Source organism: Lepisma saccharinum, chromosome 10 (genome assembly GCF_977018435.1).
Source record: "Lepisma saccharinum chromosome 10, izLepSacc3.1, whole genome shotgun sequence".
NCBI lineage: Eukaryota > Metazoa > Arthropoda > Insecta > Zygentoma > Lepismatidae > Lepisma > Lepisma saccharinum.
The window spans coordinates 10,856,395-10,874,943 of NC_139238.1; the positions used below are offsets into that span (position 1 = coordinate 10,856,395).

The 18,549-nt window shown below is 38.9% G+C and overlaps 1 protein-coding gene across 2 annotated transcripts in view; it reads left to right on the forward strand.

The window, feature by feature from the left end:
- Positions 1 to 18,549, forward strand: part of LOC145993763 (alpha-crystallin B chain) — a 56,962-nt gene that overhangs the window by 15,401 nt on the left and 23,012 nt on the right. The window contains exons 2-3 of one of the 2 annotated variants that reach the window (XM_083129530.1): positions 8,714 to 8,797; positions 12,903 to 13,095. In XM_083129530.1, coding sequence (XP_082985656.1) covers positions 8,714 to 8,797; positions 12,903 to 13,095 — 277 coding nt within the window. The remainder of the gene's footprint in view (positions 1 to 8,713; positions 8,798 to 12,902; positions 13,096 to 18,549) is intronic. The other variant, XM_083129531.1, reaches the window with a different exon arrangement.

An 18,549-nucleotide genomic window follows, 5' to 3' on the forward strand; every position in this document is an offset into this window, starting at 1 on the left:
TCTTTTTCGTAGTATGTCAAAATATCTTTCAATGAAACCATTTGTTTTCCCGGGCGGGCCGGGTGTGTATGGGAGGGGAGGGAGTTTGATCTTATTGGTCCACAATTTGCATTTACAAGAGGACAGAATGATTGAAATTTGAAAAGAAAATGGGAAATAATCACTGACAAGCTGAAGAAATATGTCATATCATTCCCCCTCTTCCAACGTAGTTATGCGCAGTCTATTGATTTTCAAGAATCGTAAAAAATACATAAGAAAGACCGAGAAATTTCATTGAAACGCCATTCACACAATCTTACATTAAATATTTCATAAAAACCTTGAAAGAAGCACACACCTTAGAAAATCAAAGCGTGTTTTGTAACACTCATTTAGAACAAAATATCTTATTTCATTGTGAATACATTTGAGAAAGATCATGTTCACTGTGCACTCGGGAAAGGCAGAAAATGTTTCATTTGGCGGTGGGCCATTGCAGCGAAAAGTCTCTAGCCAGAAGTTGGTAATTGCCGCGAGAGTTTCTGGCCAGAAGTAAGTCATTTTCTCGTGGCGTGATCCACAGCGATATGGATGCACCGAAGTCGCGTTAGGGTTAAAGACTGTTCTATTTTGGCTTCCATGATCTTCGTCGCGTTTATGTCTCGTGCCTACGTCGGTTGGGAGGGAGGGTTCAATCGATCTCTTGTTTTTAGGAATCTCTTCCGTCACGTGCTTTGCTTTTCCTTCCACGAAATGTCGACTGTGCAAGCGAGTGTCTGTCTGATAGTGCAAACCGATGCCCGCCGTTTTTCTTGGAACTGGAGGCAGCCAGAATGCTCTCTTTTACGACTCTGCATCACGCATCGCAGGGTAAATCGAAATTACGTGAGATATTGCCTTTCTAGGCGGCGCATTCGTTTCCTGGCACGCTGTGTCGGAAGTGCGTGCGGCTTGTTCATCACACAGAATGCCTTTTTAGATTAAAAGGTCAGTGACAGAGAAGGTAAATGAGTGAATTTCTTCGGACTTATTCACTGGTGGTACAGTGGGATGCATAAGTATTACCAAGCAATTTGTTCATCACTATGTTTATTATTTTTGTTTCACACAGTGAGAGCTTCAAGAATCGAAAGAAAACGACAAACCAACTGACGACTACCTCTGCACGAGTATACGTAAAAATCTAGTCCTTAAAAACACGAGAAAAAGTAATGAAAATAGTCAACAATTAGCCGAGCAATACTTGTACATCCCACTGTATATAGCTACAAATATATATTTTTTTAATTTAGCGTCGCTTTTCTGCCACTTTTAGCTAATCGTGACGATGAGAATGAGTGATAATACGATGAAATTGATGAAGGGATACTCAGAAAGAACACCCAGGCCCAGGCCGGGATTCGATCCAGGCATCTCTGGCATCGTGTCGCGGTGTGCATACCACTCCGCCACGGAGGCCGGCTAATATGATGAAGAATTTGGAAAAATAAATTAAATTGTTATTTTGTACAAGACACAACCTGGCTGCAATATGATTACGGTTGTTGGCAATGTAGCAGGAAGTATATCAAATGAAGTTTTCTTGAACAGGTTGAAGGATTCCGTTGGTATATCCATGAACCTTCCGGTTTGATTTCCATGGGAAAATAATCGTGAGATGCGGATATGTGAAGCGGGTTCATTAATACGAGTCTACAGTGTTTATCTTAGGAGTATTTATTGCATACCTGGTTACAGAGATTGTTGATCCCATGGTGGAAATATTAAACTCGGCAACATCGTAAAGTGGTCGGAAGCTTCCACATGTAAAAAGCCCGACCGGTCTTTCGCCTTGTTGAACACCATGTAACTGTGCAATTCGAATTCATTGGCGAAGGTCGAGTCGCAGCTAGCGAAATCGTTGCAAGGTCTTCGGAAGCGACTGTAGTGCGTGCAAAAAAAAAACAAAAAAAAAAACGCCATCTCGAGAAATATGTTCCCACATTCCTTCTTGCATCTTCCTTCTCTCTCTCTTTGCAGTCGCTGTCTTGAGTTGAGCAGCAGGAACGGCAAGTTAAAAGAAACTAAAAAATGGTTGCAAGCTGTTCAATGACCTTGTCAAGGACTAAATTTCGACGAGGCGTCACGTATTTTTACAATGGACAAATATTTGTTGCCGAGTAGCGGGTCTGGTTTCTTGCCATATTTGGTAGGGTAGGACGTCTATCGCGACCTGCCAGCGTCGAGTATGCGAACATCCATCGTATAATGAATGGCGTTCCGCTTTCATACATCTATTTTTTACCTTTGAAGGAACAGGTAGTGGAAAAGAATGAATAGAATCTAAGAGGTGCCACAGCCAGTCGTTCAACGAGCCTAAAATACAAATGTTCTTCTTTAGCGCGGTAAGTTGTTTGCAGGTCATAAAATAAAGACACGTTTTAAAGCTTCAAGTCTGAAAGTAAAATATACTCTTTCTTCGTACATTGAAAAGATACTAATTAAATAACACGAAAAAAGAGCATTATTAAATATCTGGTTAATCTATGGACAGCTACGCAACTCGCTAGACTCATTCTATTGTAATTTAGATGACGATAGTTTAGAATAAAATATCGTCAGTTGATTTTTAAAAAAGAAAATTCGTGACTTACAAGTAAATCCGCTAATTTCTGAATGGAAAATTACGAAACTCACCATTCGTTCTTCTTGCCCCATTAAAACGGAGTTGAAATTGTAGTTAACAACTTTTCTAAACGTAACCTGATATAAAATCGTAATTCGAACTTTTTTTCCGGGTTCATTACAGACATTCGCTCTCTTGGCAAGTCGAAATATGAGTAACCAAACTGAATACCAATATATTGATTGGTGAGACGATTTCGATGCAAAGCACAAGCCTTAAGTTGTTATTGTAGGCTTAAGGCTCGTGATTACAATAAAGTTGTGCAAATTTCAGTAGCTTAAATGGTTGCTTAAAAAAAATAACTCTATTGTACAGTCACGTCGACTGAGACGATACTATGATTGATTGCCCTGTCGCACCACAGGCCACATCCTTGATTTCCTTAACGTTCCTTTATTTTTAATCTAGTTCTTTATATTTCTGTACATTATAATCCGCTGAAATTCAATGTACGATATGCAACTAAGGTGGCCATAATTTACTGCAAAAGAAACCACTTTTTCGGGTTGCGCAATTCAACTAGAACTTTGTTACCAAGAAATCTTCACCAAGTGAACAGTAAATGTTCATTATCCTACGTAGCATCATCACTGCATAGAACTATCTCTATTGTCATGTATTTTTACTTATTTCATATCAAACATCTGTACTTTCTCCTTTTCGTGCATTTATTGCACACCAGTAACTTTGAAACAACCCACAGTGTGTTTCATATTTCTGTTTTCGAAGTTGTTTCCTCCTCTTGATAAGGAAATGATGACTATACTGTCTTCTTTGTCACTTGATTGAGAACCGTCTCAGCCAACAAAAAGAAGAACGTCAAAATCTCCTTTGTAGATGTGAAGAGGGAGAAATATAAGACAAGTAGGGGAAAGAATATCAGGCGGCAATAAAAACGGAACCTGTTTTTTGTTATCGTGATTTGGGGGAACAAGCAATCTATGGCTGAGAGTTGTTAGTCATAGGTCATCAAAAGTAATAGCGTCGATTCTTTTCCCTCCTACAAACCCAGGGAAAGATTCGGAGTGACCCAACTCGTGGGCTATATTTTTCAAGAATACGACACAAACGCCAAGTACAGTTGTGCAGCGCAAGTAAGTGGTGCCAATTTAATATTGGTAAAGAAGATTAATTCCAAAAAACTTATTTTCCTGGTTTCATTTACTGAAATTGCAACATGTTCTAAATATGATCATGCGCAAACTATTCTCGTATAGGTGTGTTTCACCTACGTCACAAACTGCTGAATTGTAGCTTCGAGCAGCCATGATTGAGGTCAGTTCTTGTAAACATACTTAATAAAAGCGGGCGGCGGGAGATTTGAAGCTTGTTTGCGATGGTACATTGTGCAGTATTCGGTGTTTCAAACAGAAGCTTATGTTATTTCACGATATTTCCTTGCACACAACAAAATTGACCGCAAACATGGCGGCTGTGCGGATCGTGAATGAATTTTGCAGCAATCCCGTAAATGGCGCTAGTGAACGCCTAATTAAGATTGTTTTGTGAATAGTTAACTGGGTAGACTTTCGATATTGTCGTTGAGCTTAGCGAATTTAGTATGTTAAAGTTTGTCACTTTCAAGGATTGCTCTAAGATCAAAGTTGCTGTAAATAAGTTCAACATGCTTTTATGTTCATTATATACGGTAATAAGCATCTAATGCTGTGTTATGTGATATGCAATAGTTTTTTATTTCAAAGAAAAGGGTATTATGGGAGTACCACGTGCTTCTAATTCAGCATGTGGGCCGAAGCGTGGGACTTGTGGAGGCTCTTGGAAGTCACTTGACCTCCATTTGTCGGCCTTGTCAGGCCTTTTTTAGAGATGGCGGCGCGGCATTCTCCTGTGGATGAGCTTGCATTAGCTGTGCAGCCGTGACGAAACGTTTCGTTGTGGAAAATTTTAGCTCTGTGTTTATAGAAGAATGAATCTTGTATGCTGTAATGGAATTGGCAGCTTTAAATATAGAGTCGCCCATTCCTATGCGAGGTTAGGCCCGCAACAGTGGTATTTATGTGGAAAATCTGCGCTTCAAATATTTGTTTTCGTCTGTGTGCTTGAAATACGAGCTTTTTGGCTCCTAGTGATGGAAATTTGAACTATAAACAATTCTAGCAATCATCAGTATTCTGTTCGTTCCATTTATCCAGTAATATTCCTTCAAGAAGAATAATTATACACTTCTGTTAAATTCACGGCCACCATCTATCTTATCTATATCTACTCACACACATAATCAACTAATATTTATGTTCACCCTCGATCAAGGAAGGGTATCAGTCAGTATTGTACAGTACAGACCATAACTATTTGTTGTGTGGTGCCAATATTATTGAGATATGAACATGTAGTACCTTTCGTACACCACGCTGTGCTCACTCGAATTTTGTGATGACTTTTTAACTGTCCTTGTGAGTGCACGTTTCAAACACTCTTGTCGGACTTCTGTACACCTCAAGAATCATCTCCACATTGTGTTAAACCAAAGCAAAATCAATGAGTTACAACATCGCCTAACTTATTAAGGATGATATTTAATTAGAGGGAATTTAACATTGGAAATCATCAGTAAAACTTTTCTTACAACTTACATGAACATTGTCAGCTTCTCGTTCATTGCTGGATTTATATTACTTACAAACACGTCACACGCTTATAAAACAGTTTTTGTCCTATCGCATTTGTTTAAGATGCAAAGTAGGGAAGATGAGATAGTTAATTGTCGGAGGTATCACGTATGTTGTACAGGAAGTTGTCCAGGTTTTATTCGCCATAAAAAATACCATGTTTTCGTCACTGATTTCCGTAATTAAGAAGTCATGAACTGGCAACACTAGTGATCGTCTCTTGTTTCCTTTCCCACGCCAGGAGAGCGAGTCCTTGGCCGCGTCCGAATCGGCAGCAGATGTCACCTAGACCACCGTTCCATCCGGGGACTCAGCCAACGTCCGTTGTCCGAATTCGCGGCAGACGTGGAGTCGGAGGGTAGAACAGAGAGGCGCGACAGATGCACGCTTGAACTCACTGTGACCCTGCGCTTGGCAGCCATATTCCAACTTTCACTTTGTCCAGACAACATATCCTGATTAGTCGATGTAAAACTCAGTGATACTTTAACATTTTATCGATAATACTGAATGTAGAAAAATTGTAAATGATGAAATAGCATGTTACATTTTTAATATGAGTAGTAAATGGGTGGAAATCATTGTGATTTTTGTTTGGCGTCTCCCTTCTGCTTCCGTGCGGTGCGCCTGCGCCCCAGAGCGCGGTGGGTGAAGTTCGGGCTGACACCTGGCGGGAAATGTGACAACCGTACTACAAGGGGACATGTAGATTCGGACGACTTGGACGTGACTTCGACGGCACGCGAGAGCAACGGGAGACAACGGGACGGAGCGCTTGCCAATCCGGACACGGCCCTTGCTGGAATTTTTGGACCGGGTCCCATCGCTGTAGGAAGACACTAGAAGGTCAATGAGGGAAGTGTGAAACAGAAAGAAAGCAATGGAAGTTGGGAGAGACTGTTTTAAAATTAGAACTCGGGCAGACAATCTGTACGTAACAGAAAGACGGGGAAAATTCGTGAATTTCAAACAGAGAGTTTGGTTTCCTTTAGTCTTGTCGTCTGTCAGAGAGACAAACGAAATGTTTTACAAGACGAAGATATTTTACCTGGTGTAGGAACAGATTAAAGAGTCATTTTTCACAGGTTTGTTCTTGTGCTTTCGGTGCTGATGTTCCAGTGTGCTTTCTCTGTACAACCCAAACTCAGCGAGGAGCCCTTGCTGATATATTTATGTCACGCTTTTCTTGCCATTGTCCTTTTTAAATGTGGATTTGCCTTTTTTTTTTCACGTATTGTTTTTAATTAGAAATTCAATTTGTAAGTGTTCTTAGCTTCCTAAGTTCTTCGATTTTCCGTTTTTTATTTGAACATTGAAATAGCTATCCAATTTATACCTATGTAACCTTGGTGAACTCTAACCTAAATATGAATAGCGACCTGAAACGCTGATGTATGAAGTAACTAGAACATGATTTAAACCACACTGAAGACATACAACCACACATTTACATTATGAAGTCTTATTTGCAAAAGAATGTAGAAATACGTTGAGAATATCATTAATGTAAACTGGAATATTTCCATTCGTAGAAGAAACTAGGAAATTCCCTGCCCTTCTTATGAGAAAATTCAAGGTACCGAAAGCAAAACAGTCGACGTTTAGTATAAAAAATGCGGCAAGTAATACTTATTCATCTACTGTACATGGAACTAACCTCAATGGCAGAGAATTGTAGTTTCAAAAATTGCAGTTGGTGAATTTGCACCAATGTATTCTGAACCTGACGTCAACACACTAGTGCTGTAAATTTATTTTCGTTTTTATATAAATTACTTTTGTGCATGATTGGTGAAATAATATTAACAAAAAAAATATTTATGTTGGCTTCAGATCACTAGAAATATTCTCACGCAAATTAATATAGCGTTTCATTTACTATGCATTGTAAGTAGCTTATTAATTACACATTAGTTTTGTAATTTTAAGAATTTGGCTTTAATATAAGAATAACACAGTTATTGGCTGATGTAGTAGTTATTTAGTATTTCATGTGCTTTTTACAAGTATAATCAAATATAATTGTTGATAATTAAATATGCAGTTGTAACACACTAACCATTAATGTTTATTCACAGGTCAGAATGCAATTTCTAAGTTAGTAGTATAATCTTTTAGTTTTAGTGATTTTAATGTACTGTACTTACATTTCAGTGTGTGTTACGTTCACAGCAACTGAGAATTCTGGAATCAAAATTATTGAAACAGTTAAATTTGACTCCATCGTTGCTTTAAACAGGTGCAAGGGGAATGATTTTAATTTCATTTGTACTGAAAGGATGTGGTGGAAATTTTTTATGTACTGCCATAATATCCGAGGCCAATTAATTGTTAGATAACAGAAATAGAAAAGTTAATCCATAGATGTCGAAAGTTATTCCACCGTCACGTGATCAGAATCCTGAAAGTATAATTCTGCATAGCATGCACATGTTTTCCGAAAATGTTGGTTGACGTTAGTATAGAAGGCCCGCTTTTAGAGGCGTGTTCGTGGAGGGAAAGGTTATAATGCCTACGATACAATTTTAAAAAAATACAATTGGGCAAGGAAATGTGGATATTAAATTTGATTATTTATATAACGTTCCATTTATATATCTTGAGATTAACCGCTATGACGAATGGGTATTGAATTGATATCAAATTGCAGGGCACTTTACTGCCTGTATTTTACTTACATTTCGGCATGTTTTAAATTTCATTGAATTCAGAACAATTAATCGACCATCAGCTCAGAATCGAACGCAATACACTTGCGACAGTCTTCATCGCTAGTTATCGAAAAGTGCATAAACATTGTTTTTATTTTAACTTGTAGTATTATACTGTTCCAAAGCAAGCTTCACTACAGTTTCAGTCCTAAGCATATAAGCGATGTGTCTGTGTAGCATCGTCGCGATTAATCTACACGGGTAGAAATGCAATGTGATATCAGCAATAATGATACAGGTCCTATTTCATGGTTTTCATTTCAGCGCCTCTCAACGACGTTGTCGCGAACTAAAAATCAAAGCACAACTGAACCTTTGAAAGCACCATGCGACTATATATTTTTTTTTATCAACAGACGCTTGCCAGTTGCACCACTTGTATGCTTTTCCTATCATTCCTGATAGCGTTCGTGCATCGTGTTAAAAGAAACTGCTCGTTGCACATCGTCTTTAAAGGAAAGATGTCTTTAAGCGCAAGTGGGGAGAACTAAAAAAAAAAAAGGCGGGAGATGAACTGGGTGTGTACATATTCTAAGTGCATTTATCGTTCCTCCCATCACGTTTCAGACTTCACCACACCCTTCGTCTGGTGCAACAAGGAAAGTCACAAACGATGCGTTCAATCAGTCCAGAATTCTCAGTAAGAAAATGGCTATACTAACTGCTTACTTTTTTTTTAACTCTTCTTTTTCTTCTTGTTTTCCCCCCGATGCTGTCTTTATCAGTCATCGTTCTCACTCGTCAGAAAAGAAGTCCTGGGCAGATGGAATAGAAATGCCTCCTATGGAGGGATTCACCAGTTTTTCCAGGTGCATAAAACTTATATTAGTAGACCTTCCTTTCTCATATGTCTGCCATGCGTAGATAGAACTTCGTTACATATTCCTGATTTACAGCGTTTTATTTTGTTGATACTAGTTTGCATTTAATAATTTGTTATTGCGAATTCTTAAATGTTGTAAGTCGTTAGCTCGTAGCAATGCAATGAAGATATACAATTTGAATTAGGTAGAATGTTTGATACTGCTGATGTTGCAACACTTGCATTATTTGTCTTCTTTTTCTGAACTAGGCCTGCTGGTATTGAAAATGAAATGACCTCACCATAAAGATAAGGTTTCGTCAAGTGTCCGCAGGTGATTTCGAAATCTGCCACAGTGTCGCTAGCTACTATCAAAGGCAGTTAAATATTCGACCAGCATGTCATGGCTAGTTGGTCAGATCTCAATTTTGAACACTTAAAAGAAAACACAAAGGAGTAGCATACGAAAAACATAAATGGTAAATGGCACTAGAAAGAAAATGACAATTGTCAAAATACGAAAGGAAGATAAGATTTATTATTGAGCTTGCATAAGGCGTGCAAAAACCATGAAAAACCATTAATTTATCTGAACCTGAGTATGAAAATATATGAACGTAACGTGTACACGGATAATTATGCAAAATATACGAGCTTAACAAAAATCGCTTATGCAATCAGCACATTAACTTTCACGCTACGAGCTTCCGAACCAAATATCTTTTTGTTTTGTTAGAATATCATTCTAGCATTTACATGTCGTTGCACGATGAAGTACACTCTGCTTGCAGTTTTGCTTTATTTGTTTGGCCCTTCAAGCACTGTTGAAGAAAATCATCCAATATCTTCATATTTCTTGCACACCAATCCATAATTTCTTTATTATGTGGTATTGTATTTTTAGTACTGTTGTATGTATCTGTATTGTTATTGTTTGTCTCTGTTAGTGTCGGAAGTTTTCATTTGTAAAGATATAGGAAATGGAATATGGTTATTCTACGCAGCCATGACTGTGAAACAGTACGGTACAATTTCTAAAATCTGACTTAGTGGTTAGTATTCTGAAATTTCATTAAGTGAAGGTTGGACAATGGGATGCTTACCTATCATAAATTTGTATTACGCTGTATTTGCAGTGTCAATTGTCTCAAGTACTCTCCTGAGGTTTATTTCAAGAAGAAGCGTTACCACAGGCGTTACTTTGCAAATTTTGAGACGACATGTCAGTATTTGCGTTTCACATCTTGACGTGACCTAACAGTTACATCTATTCATGTTTATTTGACATCATTTTACATATCCTGCTGTGGTAATGTTGTTTGCGAGCGAAAAATTAACGTTTTTTTATGACTTGCACATCAGTTCACTTGTATGCAAACATAGCTTTTGGAGTCGAGAATTTCGGATGTTGAAATAAATATATAACTTTCTTAGCTCATAAAAAATATTACTTTTTCGGCAAAGCAAGATGATTCGAAAATAAGATTTTGGGTTCGAATAACATTTAAAATTGGTAGTGAATTATTTTTTCGTATTTTTGGTGTGCTTATTTATAAACCATTCTTAGTTATCTGTGGGTTCGTTCATTTCTGGATACCCAGACATTACCAATCACCAATAAATCCATAAGATAAGGAAACTTTAGTTTGATTTAGATTCTGCTGTGCAGTTTATAACATATTGACTTGGATGTGTCTGCGGTTGGGAGTATATTGGCGAATGCTTTTCATAAAATCGACCACCCAAAATGTTTTTGCCCTTGCACCGATCCTTCCAAAGTGAAAAGACACGAGCAACTTTCCATATATGCACGCCTGGCGTCCAAACTCCCACACGTTTGCCAAGCGTGACTCAATTTATCACAAATAGTAAACCTTTTATTAGCTGCGGACACAATCCATTGCTATTGTTGCTTTGCTCACTGACATAAAACAGCTGGTAACTAGAGCCACCTACAGCGACTCATGAGAACTTGTTTCTCAAAGCATCAAGGAAATAATTAGGTGGGATTGGCCTCTCCCAGTGCACGTATAATATTCTTCCAGATATTGATGTACTGTAGAGTTTTAACATCTTGGTATATTTTCCCTTTTTTAATCTTATCTTCTTACATTCTGTCTTGTTCATTCTGCTTTCTTCTACACTTGCGTGCAAAGAAATAGACCCACTTCAAATTTAAATATACAGTGAGGTGGGTCTATTTCTTTGCACGCAAGTCTATATTCCTTTACCTTTCAATTGTCTCTTATTTTCCTACTTTTCATCAACCTCATTACACTCGTCCCTTTTCTAGTTCACACAAAATTCCTCCATTTCATTTTTTCCTCCCATAACATCTTTGACGTAGAATTATTTCAATGTAAGCTCATTGTATTGTCTGGCCGCCTACCTCTGTGGCAAAATAATTATTATTTTAACTTGGTCCTAACGAATTCAGGAGTGAATAAGTTAAAATTTTTGAGTGCGTCAGCACTTGTGGTCATTATGCAACCCCTACCATGCGTATGAGGACAAATCCTCTTACATAATACCTTTACGTTGGAGTTATAAAAGGGATGTAGCCTAGAGAGCCACTTGAGAAAGGTTAAAATTGGAAGGTTGTAAAGGGACCTGTACAGGACAAACATAACACATTAAAAAGGTAAGGATACACTAAAAACTTTCTTAGAGACAGTGGAAGAGACCCGCTCTTTTCCTAAAGCTAAAAACATTTTCTAAAGCACTGTCATCATCTCCCAACCAGGATGATAAATCATTGCATAAATATTTTTCGCTATGTTTGTTCTCTCAAATATTTCATTAATTCATCATCCATCCTAGAGAGATGAATAGTGGCGTAAAATAAAATTCTGGTATTGAGATTGCATGCATCTTAGTGCATGAATTCATGGCATGTAAGAAATATTGTACGTACAGTCGACAAAACGCAACATATATCAATAATGTAGTTAGCTAACAATGAATGAATAAAGGAATTGTTAAAGAAAAATAATTGTAGCCGTGGAAATGTTGAACGTAGGCTATATGAAAAAGGAGGATACGGAACTAGGATCAAAAATGACAGTATCGATGGCTAGAAACCCCACAGGATAGGCGATGTGAGCCAATGGAAATCAACAACAACCAAATGGGGTATATTAGTGGTGACGTCACAGCAGACGACAAACCAGGATTTGAGTCTAACAACGGACAAACGTATTTTTCTCCTATCCAAATCAATGGGATTTTCCATCGGAAGGGGAGGCTTTAATTATTGTGACAGCAGTTATGAAACAAAATTATGATTGATTGATTGAATTGCTTTATTTTACTTCGCTTCTTGTGCCACTTTTGGCTAATTTGCGAAGATGAGGCTGAGTGATGATATGATGAAATTGATGAATGGACACTCACAAACATCCATGCCCAACCCGGGACCCCTGGCGTCGTAGAGCGTGAAACAAAATTATGATGCGTATCGTACTTCAATGAAAAGATGAGATTTCGGAGAATACGTCTATATATCACACATACCTTACAGAGAATAAGGCAAAGAATAACCGGAGTAAGAAAATCATGCATTTTTATACAAAAGTTGGATATTCCAGTTCGGAGTACAGCCGAAGCCGGCCCGAAGCTTACCCGATCTCAAGTCGGTCACGCTGCCGCTATGGATGATGGGAAACCGGCAGCCTCAGGCGATTGAAGCGACGGCGCCCATTGGCTGCGATTCCTGGTCGGATTCCGTTTGGAGCATTCACTTTACTCGATTTCCTACTCCAATTATTCTTTACATTCTCATCTGTAAGGTATATGTTATATATAGACCCATTCTCCGAAATCTCATCTTTACATTGATGTACGATGCACATCACAATTTTGTTTAGTAACTGCTGTCACGATTCTTAAAGTTACCCTTTGCATTGGGAAACTCAATGGATTTGGATAGGAAAAAAACGCGTTTTTATTTGTTTAGACTCAAATCCAGCTTGTCGTCTGCTGTGACGTCACACTAGTATGGTCCATTATGGCTTTGTGACATCAAGAAGCGAGCAAGTGGGATGTATACTACATTTAAGTGATATGTACTTGAATTCGTTTTAATCGTAGGTGTTTGTCTTTGCTTTCTGCAGCTCCCAGACGACAACGTCGTCCTCCTCCAGCGACGGAGGCACCCAGAAGTCGGAGGCGAAGACATGGCTCGATGGACTCAACTCCCCACTGATCCAGGACCAAGGTGAAAACAAGATGCTCAAACTCAGGTTCGATGTCAGTCAGTACGCCCCAGAGGAAATCGTTGTGAAGACAGTAGACAACAAACTTCTGGTAAGTGAAATTTGAATTTTTCTACTTCTCGGGTGCGAGACTGGCAAGGTTCGATGACATGTTTATTTCTCATTATCAGTCTCGTCTCGATTTCTCGTCATCTTTGTCGAATTCACTCTCGCGTTTTCTTCCAGTTTTCTGTCTCAGCCTACCTCTGATTGCTGTTTTCTTGCTGATTGAGCTCGGTATTTCTCTACATCTCTACATCTGCCTTCATACATAAGCTCGGCCTGTCTCTGCTTCCGGCCGTCTTTCAAATCCTCCTCCCAACTCTCTCTAATTCCAGCCGTTTTTCATGATATAGGTCTCATGTGTACTTCAATCTTATTTCTCATTACCGATCTATATTGTTTTTAGGTCTCAGTATCATCTGGACCTCCATTCTTCCTTTATCCATCTCGGCGTGTATCGATTTCCGGTCTCTTTTTCTTTCTTCCTTTTCTCAATCTGTCTCCTCAAAAAAAAAAAAAAACTATCAAGAAACAGTATTATAAGTTAAGGACCAAAACTTATTTTTGGTTGAATGTAAACCGCCAAAAGTTTTAGACTTCATTATTCTGAAACACTTGTCAGATGCTTCCAGGCGCTCTGACATTGATGCGTGGGCGCTTTCCAGATTTCACCGGTGGACGGGCCGGTGCACCGCTGATGCACGCTTCGGCTTTCCGTATTTCACCGGGGCGCACCAAAGCTTTCATCAGGTGAAACCATGACGTCATAAATTTACACCAGCCTCAAGAGGTGGTGCAACTGGTGAATCAAAATGGCGTCGTCTGCACTGAAGCTTCTTCCGATTCGTGATATGCGTTCTGTAGGCAATAGTATGGAATGTCACGCCAATTTTGTTGCACGGCGGGCGAATAAAGTGGATGCAGGCATAAACTGTCGACATTTTTAATACTACTGCTCCTTCACTTGCACGCAAAGTGAAATAAAGTATGCCGATGCATCAAAACATGCGTCCATCTTCTGCTGCAACATGCAGGAAAGCATCAATTTGCAAAATTCGATATCATTACAAAAGAATACCACTTAAATTCGTACTGCACATGCAAAATAAGATGTCGTTAAGTGAAAATATTTATTCATGAAATATCTTTTGTGATTTAGTCACTGATGGAGATTTTTCTGATAAATGCAGATATGCGCGCGCATTCCGAATCTAGCTTCCATTTGCTGCAGCATGAAGCTTTCTGAATTTCACCGAAATTGACGTTATTTTAGGTGCACCAGTCTGATGCACGCTGGTGAAATCTGGAAAGCGCGGAAACTGTGTGTGCGAACAAGTGTTGCCAACTTCTTATAGTATTCAGATGCAAGGGACGTTTCCAATGAATCACAAAACCAGTTTTACACGTGTGCTTCTAGGGCTTTGCCCTATGAAAGCAGAGTGCTTTTACAACTTTGCTACCGCGTAGAACGGTTGAATGGACATGTCTGCGATAACGATATTAAGCTTAGGCTATAAAATAATTTATATCTTATTTTTCATATTGCGCAACCAGCAATTTGAACTTGCTAATTTCTCGGACGAATCACGAAATACGTGCAACAGTAATTGTATGTCTTTCTGGCCAATTAAAATTTGTTTTTAAGTTCACTTGCACGCTCAGCATGACAATTTAAGACTGGGCCACCAGTTTAAAGTGTGATCCGAATCACTACGCTATCTGAGAAACCCCATATTATCGATAAAAAAGGGGCGAACAGAATCTCAACGAACACTTCATTTGCCTGAATATGTCTCTCCGACTCTTCCTTCTGTTCACCCCCCCCCCCTTTCCCCCGCGTTCCCGTGCGAGATCATTAAAAGTACCCGGCTAGCCAGTCATGCAAACCGCTCAAAATGGAAGCAAGCGTACGTCGACGCCCTGTTTGCCAGTGAAGTCAAACAGATGACATCATTTCCTGAGTGTCTCGGATCGTTCGTCAACTGTTACCACTTGAATTGAATGATGGGGAGGAAATTGTTGGCGGAAGTTGATGGGAATCTCCATGTACACTCCCCCAACTGCATCCTACTGTTCTCCCTGTGAATATTTTCGTCGGCACTTGTCGAAATTCAACACTGTATTCATGGCAGGCCTCTGAATATTCATACCTCATGGGCGAGATTGACTTACACTCGATCAAGGAAATGCGAGAGAGGGGGGTTGGAGCGGGACACTTAATCCTCGTAGATCTGAAAATTGAATTATCACCCTCGCAATGCTCCTTTTCAGCTGTCAGAGTTCTCTTGCGTGTGCAATGGATAAATAATCGACAAACGGAACACGTTTTTGTAGTTTGGTTTCAAGTTCCTGCAGCATAAACTCTGGAAAGAGTATGAACGCGTAGAAAGTTTCCGTTTGGTAGGCCATTGATGAAACTTGATTGGTGGAAGTAATGACAAAATAATAATTATTACCACAATTATAATTGTTATTATACAATAATACCTATTATAAACTAATAATAATAAACCAATTATATTCTAAATTTATAACAATAATAATAATAAATGGGGAGATTTTGTTACTCGATCCACGCAGATGAGTGAATATCCAGCATAACTGTCTTTCAATTTTTATTTTACATTACATACAGTTAGTGTTCTCAAATTTATAGTTGTATTTTGTTATTAACTTTTGCACACTTCGTTCAATAAAAAAAGTTTATGTTGTTTGACCTTTCATACAAAAGTATTTTTTTTTAATTTTGGAAACTATGGAATTACTAAATGAGAGAATATGAAAATATAACCTCGCTCCTGTATTTTACACTAATTTTTTTCTATCCAATGCAATTTTTACTTTGGCTGTTCTGTTCGAACACTAACTAAATTGACTTTATTTCTGTTATTAACGATAAAAATAACAAGCTTTCTGCTTTTTGAATTTGAAATGTACGATACCAATTTCCAGGAGCTGGCAACCCTCTACGGGCATCTTTTCTTTGTTCCCCTGGCGTCTAGTTTATGCTTTTTTTCTGGAGTGGCGCCGATGCCTCCCCTCCTATAGCTCTCCCTATTCCTTTCATCGACCACATAATCAATCGGTGCAGGAAGAAACGAAGACGAATGGATTCCTTCGTCCCGATCCGTTACATTCTGTCAACCGTTGATCAATCCCCTCGTCTGGGAAGCAACGGATGCATCCTTCAAAGGGGCATCTTTTGTCTGTCATTCTGTCGGTTTCTATAGCAACAAGTCTCGGATCATTCGTCAGATTTCATTTTTTTTCATTTGGGTATATTTCCTGCTGTATCTGTACCAATTCTGCCGCCCCAACGTACTCAACTAGAAAACTAGATTCCCGCCTAAGAGGAGGAAAATCATACAGCAATTTCACAGCAAATGAGAAACCCGAGGCAAAAGAAGAAGAAAGAGAAACGTTGTGGGAATTGTCTGTGAAGAGGTGCAGTGGTGAATTGTATCATATTAATGAACAGAATTCAATTCTTCTGATACGACTAATCTGTGGTTTCCAAAATGTGCCTACAGTTTAATATTCATGCATCCCACTGTACTTTAGGTGGCAAGATTAGCAGGAAACAAATTGTCCATCACTACCTTCATTAATCTTTGTAAACCTCACGTTGCAGACAAAGTGAATGAACATGGTAATGATGAATTTTCGTGCTATTATATTTGACTAACTCAGAACAGATTTTGCATTCGAGCTCGTTGCTTGACAAGTAATCATGGGCAATGGCATGTAAACTAAATTACTTTCTAGATAAAAAATAGTTTCATTCAACTCTTATCAGTGGGATGGAATATTTACGAGTTGTGAACGAACAATTGTAATGTTTCTGCATGTAAGTCGTGCACGACATATTTATGCGTCGCAATGAAGTGAAATATATTTCTCGTGTGCAGCCAGAATCACGTTTGGTTATTCTATAACAGGTTAAACCTGTACTTTGTTCATAAATCAATCAACCAGATGGTCGGTGCGAATCCCAATGGAGGTGCTTTATTGTTCAGACTCTTCAAAGGTCTTTCTGGATAATCTAGACCTCCTAGCAGAAACCCTATTGGATGTGCTAAATATACTACTCCTTTAAGGTAAAGGTACATTGTGGACTTGTCAAAATGAATGAAAAGTGTTGCACACGTATGTTCTTCTGAGAGAATGTCTTCACAACGCTGTTGCTCGACTCTGCGTTTCGTTGTTGAAGATCAGAAAAAAATGCCAGAATCCAATCTCACTTTCTGAACATTGGCAATTACCGTGATATTAACCGTGGGCTAAATTTATGGCCAGATATATCGACACCTGTCGCCATGATTTTTTTTAGTTCTTTACGAAGGTTGGCCTCAGGTCTCCTACGTTCGATTCACACATCAGAACTGCGTAATATCCGTATAACCAAATATGGCACGTGCTGTGCATTTAACCAAAGGCATTAATTCACTCCTTGAACCAAACGAATCCCACACCGCGTGATGTGGCATATTCGCACGTGGGCGAGGGATGTGGAGAGGCCGGGTTCGTCGATGTTGGCGTGTTGTGCATGTAGGAGTAAGGGCGTTTACGTGTCACGTACCAACATTCCTTTTCTTTTATCGACAATTTTCATCTGCCCTCCGAAGCGTACATAAACTACAAGGGCTGGAATGGATAACCAGTTTTGCGACACAAGCAATAATCATGTTTTCCAAGTTGGTGCAATGCTAGTATGCTCTTCTCGAAACGTAAGACCACATTGAAAAGTGTAAGTTGTCAAACGCTTGCATTTGCCCATTCTGCATATCTTCTAAGTACAGCAGACGCAACAGGCGGTGGAATTTTGGAAAGTTCTCCTCCTGCGTTCTAGTCTACATGTGGACAATACTGTAGTGTGCTATGAAGTCATGGTTCCTGGTTTAAATCCTAGGTAACTCATGGAAATTTCATTGCGTTTGTCATCGTTCTTTGTAGGTGATCAGTAGTTGTACTTTACATAATTGAACTTTCAACCAGTATTGGGTGCTTTCTATTCCGACATTTCGGATAATATTTATGTTCCCATCATTAGGATTCGATATATTAAAACAGTCATGCGTATAGTTGTGGGTATGTAAAGAGGACCACTCAGAAGGTATTTTAACGGTGGCCAAGGCTCAGTCGTACCTACATAGAGTGAGAATGTCCAATCGGACATGCAATGTGTAAATCTTAGCTGGTATGTAGAAAATTCAAAATAGAGACTCCCTAAAATGAATATTTTTCGGTAACTAAGTTGAGCGAAAAAGAGTTTTTGGAGTGTTACTGTCGGAGCCTGAATTATCGTAGATGTACTGTTTTCCCAGTGCTCATGTTGAACTGTTCATCGATTGTACTCGACAGAACAAAGCAGGGTTAGCTAGTCCTTCACTCGGATTCCCTAAATAACCTCCTAGGCGAACTTATTATTCACACTTACAAATGTACAGATGGCAGTTTAAATACATATCGAATTCCTTAAGAATTCGGTCTTATTCCGGTCTGG